General features: G+C 41.1%; 1 protein-coding gene across 1 annotated transcript in view; it reads left to right on the top strand.

Moving 5' to 3' along the window:
- Positions 1 to 25,387, top strand: part of LOC140483631 (guanine nucleotide-binding protein G(i) subunit alpha-2) — a 241,975-nt gene that overhangs the window by 162,097 nt on the left and 54,491 nt on the right. Inside the window, exon 5 of the mRNA XM_072581933.1 lies at positions 15,550 to 15,678. Within this exon, the coding sequence (XP_072438034.1) occupies positions 15,550 to 15,678 (129 nt within the window). The remainder of the gene's footprint in view (positions 1 to 15,549; positions 15,679 to 25,387) is intronic.

Below are 25,387 nucleotides of genomic sequence, written 5' to 3'. Positions count from 1 at the left end.
GCAGTAGATTGCATTTTCCAAAATGTCTTAGTTTCCATCAGATTGGTAAATAGCAAATACATCTATTCAAGAGAAGAGGGAGATAGGAAGCTGGAACTTACTGGTCAATTAGTTTATCATCTGTCCTGGAGAAAATGTAGGAATCTATTCTTAAGGAAGTATAGCAGGGAACTTGCAAAATGTTGATGCAGTCAGGAAGTGTCAACATAGTTTTGTAAAAGTGAAATTCTGGTTGGCTAATTTATTAGAGCACTTTGAACAAATATCAATTAACGTGGATAAAATGAAACATTTGAATGTAGATTTCTGGAAGGCATTTGACAAGGTTCCACATCAGTGTTTCCAACACAAGAGCTCATGGCCTTGGTGGTAATGTTAAATCATAAAGAAGTGGAAAGTGCTGGAGAAGTTCAACAGGTTTTGCAGCTTCTGTGGAAAGAGAAATAACATCAGTTTGGTGTGACTCATGGCTCTTCAAGACATGTCTGAAGTAGTTCTGAAGATGAGTCACTTTGGATGTGAAAAATTGACTTTTTGTGAGGGAAGGTTGGGGAGGATGCCTCTCTGTTGGAGTTTTCAAAAAAAAGGGGGATATTTAAAATCTGTTTGAGGGGGCTTGGCAGGTTGGATGCTGAGAACTTGTTTCTCCTTGTAGTAGAGACTAGAACTAGGGGACATAGTTTAAAAATAAGTAGTCTCCCATTTAAGATTGACAATTGTTTTTTCCCCAAAAGGTGGTGTGTGTGCGCAACTCTATCTCCATTGCTCTTTGGTGAAGAGAGTCATTGAATGTTTTTAAGGCAAAGGTAGAGAACAACTTGGTGGACAAGGAATTAGAGTCATACAGTGTTAGGCAACATGGTGGTGTTCAGGCTACATTCAGATCAACCATGACCTTATTGAATTGCAGAACAGGCTCAAGGACTGTATGGCCTACTCTAATTCATATATTTGTACGTGCGTACATACATAATACAGAGCAGTTTACTGGGCCAGCAATTCAGAAGTTGAGTTTATATTCCACAATAGCAATTTGTGAAATCAAAAAGCCCAGTTATTTTCCTAACATCCTCTGGGAGGAAAACTGCCACAGCTTTGATGTAAATGCATCTGTGTTCAAGAGAAGTAACAATAAAGAATCTCACTGACAATTAATCGGCAAACTTCATAGTTCTGTGGTACTTGAAATATTTGATAAATGCATCAGCCTCACTTATAATGTGAAAGTTAAAGAGGTAAGAAAGCTTAAAAATTAAATCTCCTGATGTTTACCCTTAATTGTGACAACTAATCATGAAGAAGTCATTCTGAATGCATGGGTTGGGATCCCTCAGCCATGATTATGGAGAGTAAAGAATACATTCAGCTTCTGTTAATCTTGTCATTAATTGGTAAACACTTTTAGCTCTAATGAAGTTAAATCAGTAATAATTGGTTTAGCCGAGGAAACAAAAATCCCACGGTGGTTGATTTTTCTCAGAAGTATTATCCTGGTTTCAAGAGTGATAAATAAATGATTGTAACAACTTGACTTGTGTGTTTATCTGGTGTGAGCAGGCAGGTCTAAACATGTGCCTTTCCTTTCCTAAGTTTTACCGTCTAAAGGGATTTATCATTTTGAAGCTTAGTGCTATAATTACCTGATTACAGAACCATAAATTGCCTCATTATAACTGCAGCTAATTTATTTAATAAAAGGTTCTTCGTAATACACCCTGACTAATTCTACTGGTGCTGGCTCAGTGTAGCTAGATAATGCCTTTCAGATCAATTTACAAATCTGATGGAAAGGATACTTGAGGCAAAGAAACAAAGCAATGGGGGCCAAAAAGTTATTTTGTTTGAAATCATGTCACAGTGACAATTGGGCACTGAAAAGGAAGTTTGATCAAAATAGTAGCGAAACATAGCAGCAGATTCAGTGCTTCATCTGTGCTTTGTGTACAGTCATTACACTCCTTTCTGTTAGAATAGCCAACGTTTATTTAACTGTGTGAAGGCTTTAAGTAATTAATGAAAACTGAGTGTTGTGTTGTTAGAATCCAATTATCATTTTCGCAATCAAAATTGTCAGACTGTATGAAATTTGGGAGAATATAGAGGTGGAGAATGGAAGGAACACCAACTGTATAAGTCTTTATCTATCAGATACTTGCAGGCCGTCAAATTATCTATTTGTACTGTACTTATTTGCACCCTGTGTTCCTTTGCACGACATTGATTATATCCCTTTGCCATTTCCTTGCTAGCTAGATGACCAGTAATAAATTCTTTGCCTTTTGCATTTCTTGCAAGCACCTACAAGCATATAATGCAGCAAGTTACTCTGTTGCCAGTGAATATAATTAAAGCCATTACTTGTTTCAAATTCATGATAAAAAAGCTCTTAATTGCTGTAGTGAATAAAGATACGGAAGTTAATTTATTAGGCTGATGAATATTTGGACATCTCAACAGATGGGTAGTTTGTCAGATAAGTTTTATTAACTCAATGCCTAGTAAATTGGGGCACCACTGACAATATACCACTTGGCAAGTTTCCTGAAACCTGGTTGTTCTGAAATAACTTTGAGATGCTAATTTGTCTCTGTTTCAGGGGGTTTAAACGTTGTACAGGATATGGCGGTGATATTGAATGAGAAAGTAAACATTATTTTTCCTGAATCATCTAAATTCAGTCTTCTGTTTGGTCATCAGCCAGATTTAAAATGTCAAATATGCATCGCATTCAAGGTCAGTGAGCAAGATCCATTGCCAATTTCAACTTGGTGATTTTAGCGTAGGAGTAAAGTGTCTCAAAGGAGAGCAGACACTGAGAAATCAGAGTTGGTTGCATCATTCGACAGTCATTTTAAGATTACTTTGGAAACAAATAAGCCAATTTGAATGAGAAGCTATGGTTGAAGGTTCTACAGATTATGATATGGTGGTAGGAGACGCATCGGGAAATAAGAAACAGGAACAGAATAAGCCAATTGGCCTTACTGAACATGTTCTGCCATTTAGCCTGTACCTCAATGCCATTTTCTCTCACTATCTCCATATTCCTTGGCATCTTTTAATTTTGCAAGCTTATTAAGCTGTGTCTTGAACATTTTGAATTGCTAAGGCTCTACAGCCTTCCTCTCGATGCTAAATGGCCTACCGCTTGTACTGAGACTCCAGGCCTTCGAGGGAGGGAAACGTCTCTCCGTCATTGCATTGGAGCTCGTGAGTACAGTTGTGAAAGGCAAACAAAACACAGCATGGGATTGTAGTGATGTTTCAGGTAAGTTGAAGGTCAAAGGGCTGAAAATGTTTGGAGAAGCCTAACTGTGAGCTGATTGGAGCATAGACGAGTGTTACAGTAAGGGACAGAGGTGAAGATGGAAATAGATTTTGATCAGTAGGGAGGGACATGTACTATCTAGAGGTATTTTCCCTGGGGGTGGGGAGTCCAGAACGAGTCGGCATAGGTTTAGGGTGAGAGGGGAAAGCTATAAAAGAGATCTAAGGGGCAACTACTTCATGCAGAGGATGGTACATGTATGGAATGAGCTGCCAGAGGAAGTGGTAGAGGCTGGTACAATTGCAACATTTAAAAGGCATTTGGGTGGGTATATGAATAAGAAGGGTTTGGAGGGATATGGGCTGGGTGCTGGTAGGTGGGACTAGATTGGGTTGGGATATCTGGTCAGCATGGACAGGTTGGATTGAAGGGTCTGTTTCCATGCTGTACATCTCTATGACTGAATCTATGACATCAGGAGTGTACTTATTTTAACAAGAGCGTAACCAAAAATAAACTTCAGTCGTCAAGCCCTGAGTTAACTTCATTTATAATTGCAAATGACTTGACCAGCAAGAAACAAATGTTAATTAGAATCACAGAAAAGGCCCTTCGGCCCATTGGGTCTGTACCACCAAAAATACACTAAATCTATACTAGCGCTACTTTTCAGCACTAGGCCCATTAGTTTGAATGTTATAATATTTCAGGTACTTATCTGATTAATTTTTAATGGTTGTGAGGTTTCCTGACTCAACTACTCTCCTAGACTCGAGTGTGGTGCTGGAAAAGCACAACAGGTCAGGCAGCATCCGAGGCGTAGGAGAATCAAAGTTCTGGGCAAAAGCCCTTAATCAGGAATGAGACCTCATTCCTGATGAAGGGATTTTGCCCAGAACTTCGATTCTCCTGCTCCTCGGATGCTGCCTGATCTGCGCTTTTCCAGCACCACATCTTGACTCCGATCTCCAACATCTGCAGTCCTCACGTCCTGAACAGTTTATCTGCCCACTCACCACCATGGAAAATGGTGAGAAGGAAAACTACCTTTACTACTTGTTGCTGGTGGCATTGATAACCTCCACAGATGCAGTTAAACAACTCTGAAAGCAATAATAAATGAGTGTATGGTACAGACATTGTGGAACTACAATTGGAACTCTCCTGAATCAATTACGTAGACAATAGGCTGCTCCTTCTCATTTGAGGTATAGTCTTAAGCAGCATATTTGTTGCAGGAGTTAGGAACAGGGTGAGTAAATGTCACTCAAATTATGAGCTCATCAGAGTTATGTCTTGAGTGCTATGGCTGCCCTCAGCCTGATCAGGCTTGGGAATGGCCTCTGTTAGAAAATGCATGGGCAGATACTGGACAAGAACAAGAGCGGGCTGGTATTTGGTGCTCTTTCCAGGAGCATTACCTAGGAACCACTGAAGTATCATAAAAAGAATATGCATGGGAACACTGGAGAGCTGCTTCTAATCACTCAGGAGTGGAAGTCTACACTGAAGGATAGAAAATATTTTTTACTCATGCATTCAAAGCTAATGTCAAGAATCTCCCATTAAGATCTTAAATTTGCAATTGATTTTGTTTCTATAACGTTTGATTCCCAAATTAGCAGTAATAAAAGTTCCTCCAATGCTTCTAGAGAAAGATGGTTGTTGTGTTCTGTTCCTTGACTTTAATCTCACATCTACAGTCTCCTGTCTCAATTTGTCCCATAATGGACATGGCCTTCCTCCAGTCTGCTCAAAGCGTTTGTACATGTTCTGTTATATCATTCTGTATTCTCTGTTGTTCTGATGATAAAAGGCCCAATTTTTTTCAAGCTGTCTCTGAATTTGTATTTACTCTGTAAGCAGCATCTTGTTGAATTCTCTATCCTCTCCAGCATCCTCTCCTTGGTGTATTTAATCATTGAAATCAAAGCAGGATGTTGCGCGGGAATAGGATAAGACATCAAAATTAACTTGTCCACTCCAGTTGGGAATCTTTTGTTTAAAAAAAAAATTGGAAAACTATTTTCATCATCAAGGAGCCCAGTTGAGGAGAAACTGTCAGATTTGAGGAAGCTGTGGGAATGATGTGCATTTAACTCTCAAAAAATTGGCTGCATTCACTGCTTTTCTAACTTTTGGCCACTGGCTCCTATAACTAGGAAACAGCTGTGTGTGTGTGTATCTGATTGATTAGTTAAGAGATTCAGCCAAGTAAACACATTTTTCACCTGCTAGCAGTTTAGGTTTGTCCATGAAGCGCAATGTGCTGGAATCAGTTAATGATCAGTACTCTGTTTTCTGCTGACGAATGGCCATTTGCATGTTGCAACCTCATCTCTTGGCATCACAATGCAATTAACTTGAAGGTGCACCCCTATCCACTTTTCGCAAAGACAGTTTCCTCCGTGACTACCTGGTCAGGTCCACGCCCCCCCAACGACCCACCCTCCCCTCCTGGCACCTTCCCCTGCCACTTGCAGGAATTGCAGAACCTGCACCCACACCACCTCCCTCACCTCCATCCAAAGGAGCCTTCCACATCCATCAAAGTTTCACCTGCACATCCACCAATGTCATTTATTGTATCCATTGCTCCTGATGCAGTCTCCTTTACATTGGGGAGACTGGACGCCTTCTCGCAGAGCGTTTTAGGGAAGATCTCCAGGACACCCACGCCAATCAACCCACCTTCAACTTCCCCTCCCACTCTGTCAAGGACATACAGGTCCTGGGCCACCTCCACCGCCGCTCCCTCACCACCCGACACCTGGAGGAAGAACGCCTCATCTTCCACCTCGGCACATTTCAACCCCAGGGCATCAATGTCGACTTCACCGGTTTCCTCATTCCCTCCCCCCCACCCCCACCTTACCTCAGTTCCAACCTGCCAGCTCAGGACCATCCTCATGACCTATCCTACCTGCCAATCTTCCTTCCCATCTATCCGAACCACCCTACTCTCTGACCTATCACTTTTGTCCCCACCTCCATCCACTATTGCACTCTCAGCGCAGCCCTACCCCCCGCCCCCCTCCCATTTATCTCTCCACCCTGGAGGCTCCCTGCCTCATTCCTCAAAAAGGACTTTTCCTGATCCTCAGATGCTGCCTAACCTGCTATGCTTTCCCAGCACCACTCTAATCTTGACTAAAATAGACGATAGGTGTAGGAATTGGCCATTCGAGCCAGCACCACCATTCATTACGATCATGGCTGATCATCCACAATTAGTATCCTGTTCCTGCATTATCCCATAATCCTTGATTCCACTATCTTTAAGAGCTCTATCCATGTCTTCCTTGAAAGTATCCAGAGACTTGGCCTCCACTGCCTTCTGGGGCAGAGCATTCCATATATCCACCACTCTCTGGGTGAAGAAGTTTCTCCTCAACTCTGTTCTAAATGGCCTACCCCTTATTTTTAAACTGTGTCCTCTGGTTCTGGGCTTACCATCAGCGGAAACATGCTTCCTGCCTCCAGGGTGTCCAATCCTTTAATAATCTTATACGTTTCAATCAGATCCTCTCTCATCCTTCTAAACTCAAGTGTACACAAGCCCAGTCGCTTCAATCTTTCAACATATGATATTCCCGCCATTCCAGGAATTGACCTTGTGAACCTATGCTGCAGTCCCTTAGTAGCCAGAATGTCCGTCCTTAAATTTGGAGACCAAAACTGCATAGAATACTCCAGGTGCGGTCTCACCCAGGGCCTTGTACAGCTGCAGAAGGACCTCCTTTTGCTCCTATACTCAATTCCTCTTTTTATGAAGGTCAGCATGCCATTCGTTTTCTTCACTGCCTGCTATATCAGGGTTTCCAATGGCTTGATTACAAATGTGCATATGTTTGAAGCACACATTGCTACCATGTTACACAATTCTTTGCTAATGCAGTGTAAAAAGACAATGATGTGGTTTGTCAAAGTCTAACAATACGCAAAATGGAGAGGCCAGGATGGGAGGTATCTACTGCTAAGGAGAGCAAGTGTGGAAGTTCTGCTGACCATCTTTCAATTCTGTCTGAATATGGGTGTGGTGCCAACTTGAGATTTGCAATTGTTAACCCTAGGAATGAAGAGAGAATCTCAGCAATTACAGTTCAATTACTTTCAGCATCAGAGCAGGGAATGTTTTCAAGACAAGTATGTGACAAAAATCTTTTAAATAATTGACTCGTGGGACCTGGCATCACTGGCTGTGCTGGCATATTGCCTACCCCTGGTTAGCCTTGAGAAGATACTGTTGGGCTGCCTTATTGAACCACTGCAGTCCATGTGCTGTGGGTATACCCACAATGCCTTGGAGGGAATTCCAGAATATTGACCAAGCAACACTAAATGAACAGCAGTATATTTCTCGGGATGGTGAATGAATTCGGGGTTGGGGGGAGGGGGGGGGGATCTTCCAGGTGGCGGTGTTGCCATATATCTGCTGCCCTTGTCCTTCTACGTGGAAGTGGTTGTGGGTTTTTTGAAATGCTAATGTTAGGTTCCTTTTTTGAGGTTTTTATGCAGTTGATGCAACTTCTGTGAAGAAGCAAAATTTATTAAGCACAGTACAAACTTTGAGAAACCCTGAAAGCTCCTCACATTGCTTGCGAGGCGTGTCTAGGGAAGCTCTTGCTGGAGGAACCTTTATCTCACAGGGCTTACGGGGTCATGGCAAAAGCTCTCCCTGAACAAAGGAAACAGACCTTCCTTTATACAAAATTCTTACATCACAGTTAGTAATGCTCACAAGACAGCCCCGAGCCACTCCCTCAGTCACATGCCACTCAAGATACAATGCAGTGACCATCTCACCTCCAGAAACAATGTAATGCCAATCATCCCTTAATGGCCAGATCTGGTGTGAGTTGTATTTTTTGTAACTATCGTATAGGGGAGTAGTCAAATTCCAACTGTAATGTTCTTATTGATTTCTGAATAGGAGATTAAAAAATATAAATCATTCATAAATGGCAAGGGATGGGAACCTAAGCCTCCCACATTCCACCTATAAGACCAAAACACACCACCCTACCCTAGGGCATTCAATTTCTTGCAGGTCAGCAGCACAAAATAACTCTTTTTTTTAATCTCACACTATCTAAGGATCGTGTAGTTGGTACACACTGCTGGTACTGAGGGTCAGTGTGGAGGGAGTAGATGCTTGTGAATGTGATGCCAATCAAGTGAGGAGTGTGTGGCGAGTCCAGTAGAGTTTCTGGTCAGTGGTAACTGCCAGGATGATAGTGGGGGATTCAGTGATGGTAATGCCATTGAATGTCAAGGGGCAATGGTTAGACTGTCACTTATTGGGTAAAAACAAGGACTGCAGATGCTGGAAACCAGATTCTAGATTAGAGTGGTGCTGGAAAAGCACAGCAGGTCAGGCAGCATCCGAGGAGCAGGAAAATCGAAGTTTCAGGCAAAAGCTCTTCATCAGGAATAGAGCCTGATGAAGGGCTTTTGCCCGAAACATCGATTTTCCTGCTCCTCTGCTGCCTGACCTGTTGTACTTTTCCAGCACCACACTAATCTAGACCCTGTCACTTATTGGCGATGGTCATTGCCTGGAATTTGTGTGGTGTGAATGTTAATTGACATTTGTCGGCCCAAACCTGGATGTTGTCCAAATCTTGTAGTATTTTATCATGGGCGGCTTCAGTATCTGAGCATGAACGGTGCTGAATATTGTGCAATAATTGGCAAATATCTCTACTCCTGACTTTATGATGGAGGGATGGTCATTGATGAAACAGCTGAAGATGATTGGGCTTAAGACGTTACCCTGTGGAATTCCTGCAGTTGAGATGACTGACCTCCAACAACCACAACCACCTTCCTTTCTGCCAGATATGACTCCAACCAGCAGAGTGTTTGTTCCCTGATACCCACTGATTTCAGTTTTGCTTGGGCTTCTTGATGCCAACCTCTGTCAAATGCAGCTCTGATGTCAAGGGCTGTCTCACTCACCTCACCTCTGGAATCCAGCTTTGTTGTCCAAATTTAAACCAAGGCTGTAATGAGGACAGGATCTGAGTGGCCCTGGCTGAACCCAAGCTGGACATTACTGAGCAGGAGTGCTTGTTAGCACTGTTGATGACACCTTCCATCACTTTACTGATGATTGAGAGTAGACTGATGAGGCGATAATTGGTCAGGTTGGAGTTGTCCTGCTTTTTGTGTGCGGGACATATGCGAGCAATGTTCCATATTGTTGGAACTGTGATGGAACTGGACTGGAACAGCATGGCTAGGGGAGTGATAAGTTCTGGAGCACAGGTTTCAGTGCTATTGCCAGAATGTTATCAGGGCCAATAGAGTTTGCAGTATTCATTTCCTCCTCCTGTTACATGATATCATGTGGAGTGAATCAAATTAGCATTTTTAATGCTGGAGGAGGCCAAGAGGTGTCACAACTTGTACTTGTGGCTGAAAACTGTTATAAAAGCTTCACCCTTATCTTTTACATTGTGCTAGGCTCTTCCATCGTTGAGGATGGAGATATTTGTGGAACCACCTCTTCCATGGAGTTGTTTACTTGTCCACCACCATTCACTGCTGGATGTGTTGGGACTGCAGAGCTTCAATCTGATACATTGATTTTGGCATCACTAAGCTCATGTCGATTACTTGCAGTTTATGCTGTTTGGCATGCAAGTAGGCCTGTTTGGTAGCTTCACCAGTTATGCCTGGAAATGTATAGCCTGAGAAATGAAAGCCAGCATTGACTCGTTGTAGGGACATATGTGACCAACTTGGGTTTTTAGATTAGATTCCCTACAGTTTGGAAACAGGCCGTTTGGCCCAACCAGTCCACACCGACCCTCTGAAGAGTAACCCATCCAGACCCATTCCCCTACAACGCATTAATGTGCGTAACACAATGGGCAATTTAGCATGGACAATTCACCTAACCTGCACATCTTTGGATTGTGGGAGGAAACCGGACCAAATCCATGCAGATATTGGGAGAATTTGCAAATGAGTTTTGAGAAGATTTGGAGGTCAGGTTGAGGTTCTGGATATAGGTTTGCTTGCTGAGCTGGAAGGTTTGTTTTCAGACGTTTTGTCACCCTACTAGGTAACCTCTTCAGTGAGCCTCCTGATGAAGCCTCATCCAGAGGCTCACTGAAGATGTTACCTAGTATGGGAGGTAACATCTGAGTGTCTGAAAATGAACCTTCCTGCTCAGAGTGAGCAAACCTACTTCCAGAATATGCAGACTCCACACGGACAGTCGCCCAAAGCAGGAATCGAACTGGGGTCCCTGGCACTGTGACGCAGCAGTGCTAACCACCGTGCCTCCCACGGTTGCATTCTTTGACCAATATTGTGCTGTCAACTTGGATGTGGACTTTCAAAAGAAGTCTGAGTACAGAGTACACCATAGGATCAAAGCGACATGCATGAATATAAAGTTGGTTGAAGGGCTGACATAGAGGATAGTGGTTGTAGTTCTGTTCCATTGAAAGGAAGGCGTGTGGTTCTGTTCTCCAGGGATCACTATTATGACCACTGCTACTTCTGATAGACACAAATCCAGATTATTAATAGATATAGGTCACAAGATCAAAATTCAAATGTAGCAAGCAACAAGGAAAATGGCAATAGCCTTCATACACGTGATGGATAGGCAAATAACAGATTCAATGTAACAGACGTATGAAGTGATACGCTTTGATAGGAGCAAAGGGCACCGGTATAAGTAAAATGATGCAGTTTTGAAGAGTGCACTAATGAAGACCTCAGATGTAGGTGCACCAATATTTAAAGGCGAAATGCAAGTAGAGAAGGGTTTTTTAAGAAATGCAAGCAAATGGAATTCTGAAACTCCTAAATAGAGGCATATTCAATTGCCTTAATGGCTAGATATCGGGAATTGGAAGACTGAATTAGTTTTCCCTCATCCAACAATCCTTCCACGTTGTGCAGTGTTATGACAAATGAACCCAGCACAGACTAAGGATGAAACCTGGGACTTGAGAGCATTGTGGGAACTGTCAATGTGAAATGACTCAAATAATTGAACATTATTACGCTTCATGGTGAGCTGTTAATTTGTTTTCTTAAAGAGAAGGACTTCTGCCAAGAACTACTGATCTTGAATGATGCAAAAATCTTGTTGCAGGGTAATACAAAGCCTATTCCATGGTTAATAAGTAGTTACTGTAGTGCTGCCACTTGCTGGATGTTTTCTCTGTCTTCCCAGTTTGGTTGTTTCTATGGTGATGAAGGTGCAGGCTGATTCTGAGGCAGGAGGAACTGCACGTTGTGTGCTTGGGTTGGATTCCAAGATGAAGTCAGGCATTCGCAGAATGACGAGATGTCTCTTAATCATGAGGAACTTCAAATATGTTGATTAATGCTGTTGCTTTTTTGTTAAAATTCTGGCACACAATGGTCGCAACAGTTTCATGTAGTTATGACGTTGAATGTAGTGAGATTCTGCTCCCCTGCCCCCCACAAACCACAAACTCCCTTGATTTTATTCCTCTATTTTTATAGAGTCAGTTTCACAGAACATCTGCAAAAGTCATTTTTCCCCCCTGGAACATTCCACTGCTTTTGGATAGTATGTGTAGGATAATAAAAATGAATGAAACCAGAGAGTCTTGTTAATCTTGAACAATAGCTTAGCACACGAGTAATTTACAACAAATATAAAAAAGAATTGGTCAGAATATCCCTGATTTAGTGAAACCTGCTGCAGAAATGAAAATGAGGGATTCCTTGAGGCCCTGACACTTAGACACCAGCAGTGGAGACATTTTCTGATTTTTGCTGTAGAGGGAAGTAATTGGGGGATTTCTCAACTGTGTCCTTGTGGAAATAAGTGACTTTTTTTTTGAGCTTCTTCAGTAGTCTTGGAGCTTGCATTTAGACAGAACTTCATTCCATCTGACTGCACGATTAAAAGAGGGGTTCAATGACCTAACTGCAGTCTTCACTTCCAAAGACTAATAACTCTTAACATAAACACAAGCTCTTCTGAGGGATCTTTACAATGCCTTATCTTGAATGATAAACTGATTTTTTGAACGCTCTGATTTAGAAGGATTATTTTCAAGTTGTCACTGCAGTGTGAACGTTGGTAAACCAATGGGCCTTGCAACAGAGCAATACAACTTGAATACGTGCTTACAATTCCCATGTGACCCATAGTCTCTACTTACTAAATGGGCCACATCAGTAGGCAGCTTTGTACAGGAGACTGTGAATTTGGAGGAATTAACTATCCTCACTCTCGGGACTAATATTGAGAATGTACATAAAAAGTAATTGTACGGAGAAATGATGGTGAAGGTTTGAAGGTGTATGTCACTAAAATTTATACAGAGATTTGATGATGTAGGCTGTAAGGATTTAAGGAAAATGGGTAATGTGGTGCTGATGGCTATATAAAAGCACGTGTTGTTCTTCTTTCTTTAGTGTAAAGAGAAAACCAGAAAACGTTGAACGTTTCCCTGAAAGAGTTAGATATTGTTCTTGGGCTAAAGGGATCAACAGGTATGGGGAGTTAGCAGGAGCAGGGTACTGAATTGCATGTGTTAAGATTAGAGTGGTGCTGGAAAAGCACAGCAGGTCAGGCAGCATCCGAGGAGCAGGAATAGCTCTATTCCTGATGAAGGGCTTTTGCTCGAAACATCGATTTTTCCTGGTCCTCAGATGCTGCCTGACCTGTTGTGCTTTTCCAGCAACACTCTAGTCTAGACTCTGGTTACCAGCATCTGCAGTCCTTGTTTTTACAAAGTACCCACTTCTGCCTACTGAATTGCATGGTCAGCCGTGATCATCCTGAATGGCTAAGCAGGCTATGCCTGCACCTATTTTCAATGCTTCTATGACATCCTTGGTCCAAACATGGATTCAAGAGCTGGACTCCAGAGGTGAGAGTGATTGCCCTTGACATCAAGCAACATCTGACAGAGTATGGCATCAAGGACACCTAGAAAAACGAGAACTGGGAGTGAGGGGAAACCCTACGCTGGTCTAGTCAGGAATGTCCAAAGCTCGTGAATGAATGTTTTAAAAATCACGCGCAAGGTTTTCAGTGGAGGTGCAAAGTTGCATCTGAGCCGAATGGGAAAAGGTTTGCTTCCAACTAGGCCCAGTCTCTTGTAAATAGACTTGCGGCTGTGATATTTGAGTTTTCTTGAATTCTTTCATAGGATGAGTGCGTCACTTGTAAGGGCAACAGTTGCTCCCATCACTGCCATTGAGAAGGTGATAAGCTGACTACTTGAATCTTTACAAGTACACCCACAGTGGTGTAATGAGGAAAGTTTCCGTCTTTTATTGATTTTTTTAGGAGGTCATGGACCTGGAGGTTCGGGAATTGAGGGTGTTATCTTGTGTACACTGCTGCCACTGTGTACCATTAGCAGAAGGGGTGAATATTTCACAAAATGAATGAGGCTGTTTTGTCCTCTGTAATGTTGAGTTTGGATCTGCATTCATCGAAGTGAGCAGGGGGGTTTGGAAGTGACTTCCTCGCTGCTTAGCCTAACTTTAGATTAGATTAATCTATCTGATGTGGGGGCAAGTGACCATGTACCAGCCAAAGCAAAATACGTGAGCAGACCCTTGCATTAAGTCGTAGGATGCAACTTGACTACTTTTGTCTTATGAAAATGCCTGACTGCCCTCACCCATCCTCCACTTGCTGTTTACGTCAGTGAGATTGGAAACTTGAGGCATAATGAAGCTTTCTTAGCGGAAATAGTTTTACCACTGAGTCAGAATGTTGTGGGTTTAAGCCATGGGCTTCAGTCTGCAATCTGGCTGACATTCTGGTGCAGTACAGAGGCAGTGCTGCCATGATGGGGCCGATGTTGGCTCCAATCATAAATAGACATCTCGGTCTGCCACCTCAGGTGGTCATAACCAAATTAGTAGCAGGAGGAAGAGCACAAGAGTGTCTTGTGTCCTGCTCAACAAATGTCGCTGAATAAACATTACATAAAGCAGTTGATTGAGTCATTGAACTCATTGTTATTTGTAAATATTTTGCTAAATATAAATTAGCTGCTATGCTCCCCTTTCTTGCAGTACTGAAGAGCAGTTGAAGTATACAGAATACAGTAATGTGTTTTGAGATGGTCTTGAGTTGCCAAAAGACCATATTTAAATGCAAGTCTGTTGTTTCACTGCAGGGAAATATTGGAACTTGTGTACATCAAATAATAGCTCAGTGAGTTGTGCACTTAGTACAGGTTGTTGCATCTGTGATTCTGCATCATATCTTGCAAGTATGGCAGTCGCATATTATTTGTGAAAGATAGCAGTTTAGCGAGGGTGGATGGGCATTACAATGATAAATCTCCAATGTTTAATCTTGTCAGCTGCCACTGTTTGCTTTGGAATTTTCGATGTCTCCTGTGAAGCAAAGGGTGTGGTGCTGTAGGTTTAAGAGATCGTTTCTCATCTGTCTTTGTATGTTGAGATAAGAGACCTATTGGTAATACAGGTTAATTCTGCTGATTATCATTTACGAAATTGATCTCCAGCTGGCTTGTCAGGATTAACCCATAAAATATCTAACCATGTTATTGATTTGGCATCTGTATCTTTTCCCCCATATACACAGTTCGTCAATATACATGTTTCCAAATTTCAACAAATCTGCTAAATACGACTGCAAAAATAAATATGGTGGCTTAGCTCGTGATTTTTGTCCTATTCCAACAGTATTCTCCCTTCTTCCTAAGTGTGAAACACCTAAATTGTGTGCATTGTTTCCTCCAGTTATGAAAGAAAGAAATCACGTTCTTAATAATATGTTTTGTAATTTTGCTACATCTCCTCCTGTCCTCCTTAGTCATAAAGATGAACCAGCTTGCCCTCAACATTGCTCTTTCATTGATGAGATAATTGAGGTATTGCTCTGTACCATTTGTTTTTCAAATTGCCCAAGATTGATCACTTTCTCATCAGAAAGTGCATCTGCAGCATCCTTTCTAACCTCTATTGTTTCAGTTTCCCCTTCCACATTTTTCAATGGTGGGTATTGAAGAAAGTCCAAAGAGCTTCCAGATCTCAACCAATATTACAACAATTAGTCACGAGCAAGTGTTCAAACACATCTCTGGATGGATTCCTGCCTTTAGGAAGAAATATATTTCCATCACCTAGTGATCTCTCACTAGTGTTCCTACCTATATTAAGAGCTCATTATGTTTGGTGTAGTTCTTTACCTGTACTTATGTTAGGCTTACAAAAATGTGTGAAGTACCTTTTATATTATTGCTACTATTATCAGTGGATAATTGTTTAACTTTCTATTTTAACAGTTATCTGAATGATCTTGAAAGGATAGCGAGATCTGATTACATCCCGACTCAGCAAGATGTCCTGCGAACTCGTGTCAAGACGACAGGCATTGTGGAGACCCATTTCACTTTTAAGGATCTACACTTCAAGTAAGCATCACCTTGTTAAATTTACGGTCAATGGCATTGTTTCTGATTACACAAATCAGCAAAACAACTAGTGCATCTTTTTTTTAAAAGATCATGTAAGATCTGTATGAATGCTAGGGAAGGTGTCATTGAGAAACAGGAGTGAATGGACTGACGTTATTGAGTTGAGTTTTCTGCAGCTGTTGTATTTGGTTACATTTTTATCATACATTTTACTTTATACCCCTTCCTGAATCTACCCAAATCAGGCAATGAGCCTGAACTCAAAACTTGCTGAGGTCTTCTGCGAGTGTTGATTTGTGTTTAAATACTTAGTTATCAAAAATTGTTAGGGTGTCTTACTCAAGGAGTTTAAAATGGCTGTGGCATTTGATAGGATGGATAGTGTCACTCTGAAGCTGTCTGTCATGAAAATCAACTGATAAATGAATGTCCTGAAGGGATAACAACCAGCTGTCTTTGCACAGTTGGAACAATATGTAACTCCCATCTCATCCCAGTGCGATTAATTCTTAACTGCTCTCTGAAGTAGCATAAAATCCCATTAGTTTTCTGGTTGTAAATTGAGGCACTAAGTCAGGGCAAGCAGGATTGGGTACTAAATTCCTAGCCTTGCTCTTTTTTTTGTATAAAAGTTTATTTTTGCTTTAAAAGTAGTTAGCTTAGCCATTTTGAGTCTAATTTCTCGAGTTAGTTTTTAGTTTTGAATCCCACAATGTCGGCAGTATTTCAGTTGTTTTGCTTAATTAAACTGAGATTAGGAGGAGGTACACCATGTACTGGTTCATAGGCCTGCTCTCTCGTTAGAGAGAGATGGTTGGTGGTGGATTAACCTTAGGGTCACCACACCGTAGGCCAGGGAAGAGGTTGGGAAGGTGAAGCCTCAGCTGGTGTGGGAATTGAACCCATGCTGTTGGCATCACTTTGCATTGCAAGCCAACTGTTCACAACCCCCTGCAGAGATACACTTGCAATGAATTATTCTCTTCAAGCCTCACTGAACACTCATTGAAGCACCATTTTTCCAATCAGAAGTTTGTAGTAGACTGTTAAGTGTTATTTCAGCGTATCTTGTATCATGTGCACTCCTGCCTTAGCAAAGGTATTCCTAAATAAACACACATGGATGCTGGAAATCTGAAACAAACACAATGATCGGAGAAACTCGGCAGACCTGTCAGTACCTTTGGAAAGCGAAACAGTCTGACCCTCCTTCAGGTGTTCCTGAGCTTTCCTTTACTCCTTATAGAGCAAGAGAAACCAAATGCTGAATCCAGTAAATGTCCAACATAGACATCAACTACAAACATAGTGCAGAGCCCAAGGTCTTTTGAAGTTGTTGGATGCTTAAAGGCCATACAATCAGCCACAGCACAGGGTAAGAAAGGATTTGAGATCAGCTGTTAGCAAGAGTATTTATTGAAAAATAAGGTTGTTCAAGTACAATAGTTTATAATCTTTTAATTATATTTGCAGGCCCCCATGTAGTTTTAGTGGTAGTTATCAGAACCTCCAATTCAAACCAGTTTCAGTCCTGCAGAATAAATTAGCAAAATTTGACACCTTGCATTTTAAGACTCCAACCATTAATCATAAGTTCTCAAATTCACCAATCTAGTTACTAACCATCTTGTCATAGTCATACATCAGAGAAACAGGCCCTTTGGCTCACCATGCATGCGCAGATCAACAAACACCAAACTACATTAATCCCATTTAACCTGCACTTGGTCCATAGCCTACTATACCCTGGCATTTTGAATGCTGAACCAAATGCTTCATAAATGTTGCATATGTTGGTCTTTTAGGGGTGACCTGAGAACTTAGTCATAATAACCTGGAGATATTTCAAGAGGCTGGAAGTCATTACGGTAATTGGAGTATTTTTACCTTTTTTGGTGTTATCTTAGTCTGCCTCCTAGATTATTCATTGCTTAATTAATTTACAAGGTTCCCACAAAAGCAGGGCTGTGACAACATTGTAAATCTGATCTCTGAATGGATGGTCATACAGGCTTCCTCTTCAACTGCCGAGATCAGTGCAAATGCTTTCTAAATGAAAGCTATGCATAACGAAATTTGGAAAGTAATGTCATGCACTATTTGACGTTAGCTTTCGGATTTTAAATGAAAGCTCTGAAGAAAGATCATTCAAAGCAGGCTTGATTTGGTAACTAGCACAGAAAGAGAGAGAGAATTGTGTGCCTGCCAATGTTGTTTTTGTGTCAATGGAGTCACAATATTATTGTTTCACAGGAGGGATGTAAAATAAGCTATCATGTAGACTTGTTGGTGTGGCTTGAGGAATTCCCTAGTAAGTATCAGGTGAACAGATAAAGTGCTGCTGATATCGAAATTATTTTGAAAACTTGGTCTTTTTAAAAATCAAATTAGTCAGCTTCTTCACTTCCCCATTTCAGGATACTCCTGATAATGGCTTTCAATATGGGGTTAAACATGGGGAATAAGTCCAATTTCAGTTGTAGAAGAAACAGCCATACGCCTGAACTAAAGAGAGCATGCTGGCAATAATCAGCTTCTGTGGAGAGGAAACCGTGTTAACATTTTCAGGTAAATATGATTCCAGAGTTGTTATGCAACTGATTTAACTACATAAGAAGTAAGAGCAGACGTAGACCATCTGGCTGCTTGCATAGACTGTTCCATTCAATAACGTCATGGCTGATCTGATCATTACTCCAACTCCACTGTCCTGCCAGTCCCCCATAATGCTCAACTTGCTTGCAGTTCTATTAATTTATCTGTCCCAGCTGTGAAAGATTAAGTCTCCACAGTTTTTGTTTTACTCCCTGCTGGGATATGGGCATTGCTGCCTGGGTCAGGTGTTCGCCCATTCCTAGTTATCCTTAAGAAGGTGGTGATGAACTACCCCCTTGAAGTTCTCGATCCTCAGAAGCTATTTCCTCCTTGTCTCCAATGTAAAAAAGCAATCCCTTATTGTGAAACTATGCTGTCCTCCTCTAACTTCCTCAATGAGAATCATGAATCTCGATAGTGGAAGCAGCCTATTCGGACCATTGAGTCCACACCAACCATCTGAAGAGCATCCTACCCCCTTCCCCCACCCACCACCATCTCTGTGCTGCTGCTGTATGGAATCTTTCTCAATTGACATCATTTCTGTTTTCCTATTCTTCCTACCAAACATTGTTCATCATATTTCCAACTGCCAGAGTTTTGCCCACTCACTTAATCTTTCTATGTTCCTTTTGCCGACTCTGTTTAACTCGTTGTTTGCTTTCCCACATAATCCTGAGAGAAAATTTAGCTGTAATACCCATGGTGTCTTCAGCCAAGTAATTCAGGTAGATTTAAGTAGTAGTCCCTGCAGTTAATGTTTCCAAACCTGGAAATAACCTATTCATCCAAACTCCATTTCTTGTAAATGTGCTAAACATTTATCAATGGTAATATTTTAATCCAGTAGCATGAGCTTTTATCTTGTGTGGTAACTTCTGACATGGCACGTTTAAGTTGGCTCTTGGAAATCTAAATACATTGTATCTAATTGTTTTCCCCTCCTCATTGAAACCTTATAAATTTATCAACCTGATTTCCTTTTCATAAAAGTTGAGGAGAGTCGATATGATTATATTATGGTTTTCTAAATGTTCCAAATAATACCTTTCATTAATGGATTATATTTTCCCAATAACCAACTGAGATAAACTGGAGTATTACTTCTTGCTTTATTTGTTTTCATTTCTTGCTAGCTTATTGTCATAAATCTTACAACTGCTTGTCTGCTATCATAAACTTTAATCTATTTTTCAAATCTACTTTAGCTAACTGACTTCATACATTTTGTAATTTCCTTGCTTGAAGTTTTAAGACACGAGGTTCAGATCCATATTTTGCACCCTCAAACTCAATTTAAAATTTACCCACATTGATCCAATTTCTGTAGAGGATCCTTCTGTATGGTATCATCAGTTATCTTGTCTCATTACAAATGGTTGGATCTGTAATATGTTATTCTAATAAATACATAGAGTCATACAGCAAGGAAACACACCCTGTCATAGAGATGTACAGCACGGAAATGGACCCTGGTCCAACTTGTCCATGCTGACCAGATATCCAAAATTAATCTAGTCCCTTTTGCCAGCAGTAGAGTTAGCCATGAGAAGGCAATGATGAGCTGCCTCCTTGAAGGTCACTTATCAATATCCCCCTTAAACCCTTCCTTCTCGTGACCCAATCAAGATGCCTTTTAAATATTGAAATTGTACCATTTTCCTCCACACTCTCAGGCAGTTCATTCCATTCACACTCTCCCTCTGTGGAAAAAGTTGCTCCTTTGGTTCCTTTTCAATCATTCCCTTCTCACCTTAAACATGCATGGTTTTGTCCTCCTGTCTACCTTGGCCAATTTGATTTGTCCAGTAACCCAGGAAGATTATTTTCACCAGTGCTCGATGAAGTACCTTTTGCACAATTCCCTGTAATTTCTTGATTTAAACTCTGTTACGGTGTGGTTAATGCAGATGGAAGTTTAAGTTGCTTCCTCCAGTGACTTCTTTACCTTGCAATTTCTTATCCCCCCTCATCCAAACTGGTTTTGCATCTTGATTTCCTGAGCCAAGATAATTTCTTATCACTATACCGGTATCAACCTTTATAAACAGAATTAGATCATTTTCTTCCCTCATTCTTTCTGCCTTTCTGAAGTGTTAGTTTCCCTGAAATTCAATTCCCGCCTCTGTCAGTTTGTAACCGTGCCCTTACAATGATGGGATGTGCTGATAATACAGCAGAATTGTTTTCCAGAGAGGACTTTTGTGGAATTAGGAGGGTTATTCATACACTTGAAATGCATTATTCAGTGCACCTGGATGAAAATATTTGGACCACGACCTAACACACACCACCCAGAGAGTTGACCATTCAAGTTGTTGGTTCCATTCAGTAAATATGTCCTGTGCACAGAAGCAAACTGGGATTTGTGTCTATATAAGTAAGGTGTGTAGATGAGAATGAGGATTGATACTGTTGGAATACTGGCCTCTACCCACCCCTCCACCCATCAAAGCTCTATTTATGAGACACAAAATTTACCAGCTGTGTACAAAACTTTGATTGCCAGTGCCTGTCTGTGTTTATTAGAAGTAAAATGTGTAACAGATTGTGTTCAAAGTGTAACATTTCACCACGCCATTGTGAATGGAGAAGGAGGAGAAGTGTTCTTGAGGGATATAAAATGTATCTCCCGTAGGATCCCCATCAACAAAACAGATGTTTGCTAAAAAGTCTTGTAGCTTTCACCTGATGAAAATATTTTGCCTGAATGCTAATGCTGGGTAAACTGGCTTGGAAGAATTATAGATTCCTTCTGAAGATGGTCAGTTTGTGGTTGTATTGGTGAGACAGCTGAAGCACCTTGAGCTAATGAATGATGCCTAACTACAGGTTCACACTTTGCAGTTCAGCATGTTGTGGCTGTGCAGGGCATTAGTTAGAACACATTTGGAATACCGTGTGACATTCTGCAATAGGAAGGATATTGTGGAACTTGAAAGGGTTCAGAAAAGATTTACGAGGATGTTGCCAGGGTTGGAGGGTTTGAGCTATAGGGAGAGGCTGAATAGGCTGGGACTATTTTCCCTACTGTACCATTTGCCTGCTGCTGGCCCATATCCCTCCAAAACTTTCCTATTCATTTACTTATCCAAATGTCTTTTAAATGTTGTAATGTTCCCCACATCCAGAATACTTGATCTCAGTTACGCACACAGTAGCAGCTGAACTGCCAGTTGATTCGGAAGCAGCTATTTTAACCACATGCCTGCTAGTAGCAATGGATAGAGAAACTTGATTGATGGAATTAGTCACATAAGGAAAAAGAACACCAGGGTAAAAGTTTGTTTATTAGAAAGGGTGAAGCTGGGTCATTCCCAAATGCTTGAGTTTGACAAAGTTATACACCTGACAGAACACAACGTTCCTTGCATTGAAAGTGCTGGGTACATAAGACAATGTACTTCCATGCTTCTGTGTTTTTTTTCCCCTGAATATTTGTCTCCTTCATTTCCCATTGTTTTTCATTTAAACAAAAATGAACAGAATATGATTATGCAACTCCTGCCTTAGGACAGACTAATAGTAAAGACTAGTTTGAATAGTTTGTGAAAGTCCCATTTCTTCCCACATTTGTGTCAACACAGTTGAGATTTCCTCAACGCTGACCTTGGCCATTGGGCAACTGTCATAAAGGCTATGTAATGCAGTAATATAGCGCTTATTATCATTTAACTCTTGTCTAATAATTGTATAATACAATTTTTCCAGCACATAAAACGCTTTGGTTTATCAAATAATGACCACAGTTACTGTGCACAGTCACAAAGTAGACTGGAGGGGCATAGCATTGAGAATTCAAATCAATAGATATTGCAATTGCATGTTTGGAAGAGCCAATGATATTATACCTTTAGATTGATGGTCTGATAAGTTTATGGTCTGATTATCAGGTAAATGAGAAATGTTGTGGTTCTAAGTGGTTGTTCAACTATTTACTTCGTTTGGAATGCATTGATTGAAGCACTGACACTGATTTACAGGGTCTTTCTTCTTCCATGAAGAGAGATTGTTCCTTGTACACTATAAATGTCACTCTAACTTTACAGGGGGTACGAGGATCACCAGATAATTATAAATGTGGAAAGCTTTTTAGCCATTTGATTAATCCATTCCATTCTTCCTGACTGACTGTACATTCAGCTTTTTCTTAATAAATCTAGGGGAGTAGACCTGTTTGGATTTTGTTCTTCATGGGGGTTGGCATTGACACAGTTGGCTAAATGGCCTCCAGTGCTGCATTCTGCTGTGATTTCTCTGAACTCCGATCAGACTTATACTTTTCCAGCCAAGTAGTTGAGTGTGTTGATTGTATGTTGATTGTTGTATGTACACATTGGACCTCTCCCAAACATCAACAGTGCCTGGATGTTCCAAGCTCCAGTAGTGCTTAAGGCACTTCCATGATGCATTTGAGTTGCTTTGCTCCTCAAATAATGTAGTCATAAGATATGGGAGCCAAAATAGGCCATTTAGTCCATTAGGTCTGTTCAGCCTTTAAATGAGTTTGTGGCCGATCTGATGATCTTCAACTCCACTTTCCTGATTTAATTCAGTAACTGTTGATCACGTTATTAATTAATTGTCTGTCACAGCCTTAAATGTACTTAACTTCCCAGCCTCAACAGCACTACGTTAAGGAATTCTCCACATTAATTCGCTCTGGGAGAAAGAATTTCTCCTCATCTTTTTCTTAAATTATGATACCTTACTTTGAGGTTAGTTAGCCTCTAGTCCTTGACTCTCCCATAAGGGGAAGCAACCTTTCCACATTTGCTCTGTCAAGTATCTGAAGAATCTTGTGCCTTTTAATAAGGTGTTGTCTGCTAACTCTTCTAAACTCCAATCAGTACAAATGTAACCAACTTGACCTCTCCTCATAAGAAATATCCCTCCATATCTAGGTCTATAGTATTTTTTTCATCTCACTCCCTTTTGGAATAAGCATCGGCAACTTTCTACTCCTCTGGGACTTCTCTGGAATGGAAGAATTCTTGGGAGATTTCTGTTGGTACATCAATGATCTCTGTAGCTAATTCATTTAAAATTCTAGGATGCAAGCACTTCTCAAGCTTTAGCCCAAGAAGTTTCCCTAGTATGGCTTCTCTAATGAACGCTATTGTGTTTACTTCCTCACACTGTCTTCCCTGTCCCCACTTATTCCTTAATTATTAAGTATTTTTGGAATGTTATTAATGTCCTCAACCGTGAAGACAGCCAAGTTTTTGTTCTGGTCTGCTGCCATACCCTGGTAATTCATCATTATCATTATTTCTCCAGCCTTGTTATCCATGTTCACTTTGCCCCTTCTCTTTCACTTCAGTTTTTCTTTAAAGGAGCATTTACTCTTTGTTTTTATATTATTTGCTAATTCGTACATGTTTTCTCCCTTTTAGTTATGTTGTTTAGAAGCCAACAAGAGGTAACTTAACTTTCCCAGCCTCTGGTTTACCACTAATCTTTGCCACCTTTTATGTTTTTCTCCATTTGAATTTCATGAAGAACTATTGTTGATTTACCCCTTTCTAGAATAGTCATAGAGATGTACAGCACAGAAACAGACCAGGTAGCCTAACTTAATGTGGTCCCATTTGCCAGCACTTGGCCCATATCCCTCTAAATCCATCCTATTCATATTCCCATCCAGATGCCTTTTAAATGCTGTAACTGTACCAGCCTCCTCCACTTCCTCCGGCAGTTCATTCCATACACACACCACCCTCTGTGTGAAAGAAGTTGCCTCTTCGGTCCCTTTTTATATCTTCCCCCCCCCTCACCCTGAATCGATGCCTTCTAGTTCTGGACTCCCCAATCCCAGGGAAAAAACTTTGTCTATTTATCCTATCCATGCCCTCGTGATTTTATAAGTCTCTATAAGATCACCCCTCAGCCTCCAACGCTCCAGGGAAAACAGTCTAAGCCTATTTAGCCTCTCCCTATAGCCCAAACCCTCCAACCCTGGCAGCTGCAACATGACCTCCCAATTCAGATACTCAATGGTCTGACCAAAAAGGAAAGCATACCAAATGCCTCCTTCACTATCCTATCTACCTGCGACTGTACTTTCAAAGAACTATGAACCTACAGACCAAGGTCTCTTTGTTCAGCAACACTCCATACAACCTTACCATTAAGTGTATAAGTCCTGCTAAGATTTGCTTTCCCAAAATGCAGCATCTTGCATTTATCTAAATTAAGCACCATTTGCCGTGACTCAGCCCATTGGCCCATCTGATCAAGATCCCATTGTACTCTGAGGTAACCACCTTCTCTGTCCATATCTCCAATTTTGGTGTCATCTGCAAACTTACTAACTATACCTCCTATGTTCACATCCAAATCATTTATGCAAATGACAAAAAGTAGTAGATCTAGCACCGATCCTTGTGACACACCACTGATCACAGGCCTCCAGTGTGAAAAACAACCCTCCACCACCATCCTCTGTCTTCTACCTTCAAGCCAGTACTGTATCCAAGTGGCTAATTCTCCCTGTATTCCTTGATATCTAACTTTGCTAAACAGTCTACCATGGGGAATCTTGTCGAATGCCTTACTGAAGTCCATATACATCACACCCACTGCTCAATCCTCATCAATCCTCTTTGTTACTTCTTCAAAAAACTCAATCAAGTTTGTGAGACATGATTTCCCACGCACAAAACCATTGCTGACTATCCCTAATCAGTCCTTGCCTTTGCAAATACATGTAAATCCTGTCCCTCCAGATTCCCTCCCAACAACTTGCTCACCACTATGTCAGGCTCACTGGTCTATAGTTCCCTGGCTTGTCCTTACCACCCTTCTTAAACAGTGGCACGATGTTAGCCAACCTCCAGTCTTCTGACACCTGTAATTATCGATGATACCAATATCTCAGCAAGAGGCCAAGCAGTCACTTCTCTAGCTTCCCACAGAGTTCTAGGGTACACCTGAACTGGTCCTGGGGATTTATTCACGTTTATGCGTTTCAAGACATCCAGCACCACCACCTCTGTAATATGGACATTTTTCAAGATGTCACCATCCATTTCGCCACATTCTATATCTTTCATGTCCTTTTCCACAGTAAACACTGATGCAAAATACTCGTTTAATGGCTCCACACACA

This window comes from Chiloscyllium punctatum, chromosome 12, assembly GCF_047496795.1.
Source record: "Chiloscyllium punctatum isolate Juve2018m chromosome 12, sChiPun1.3, whole genome shotgun sequence".
NCBI classification, from domain to species: domain Eukaryota; kingdom Metazoa; phylum Chordata; class Chondrichthyes; order Orectolobiformes; family Hemiscylliidae; genus Chiloscyllium; species Chiloscyllium punctatum.
The sequence above is the reverse complement of the archived record's forward strand: the minus strand, read 5'-3'. Positions and strand labels throughout refer to the sequence as shown.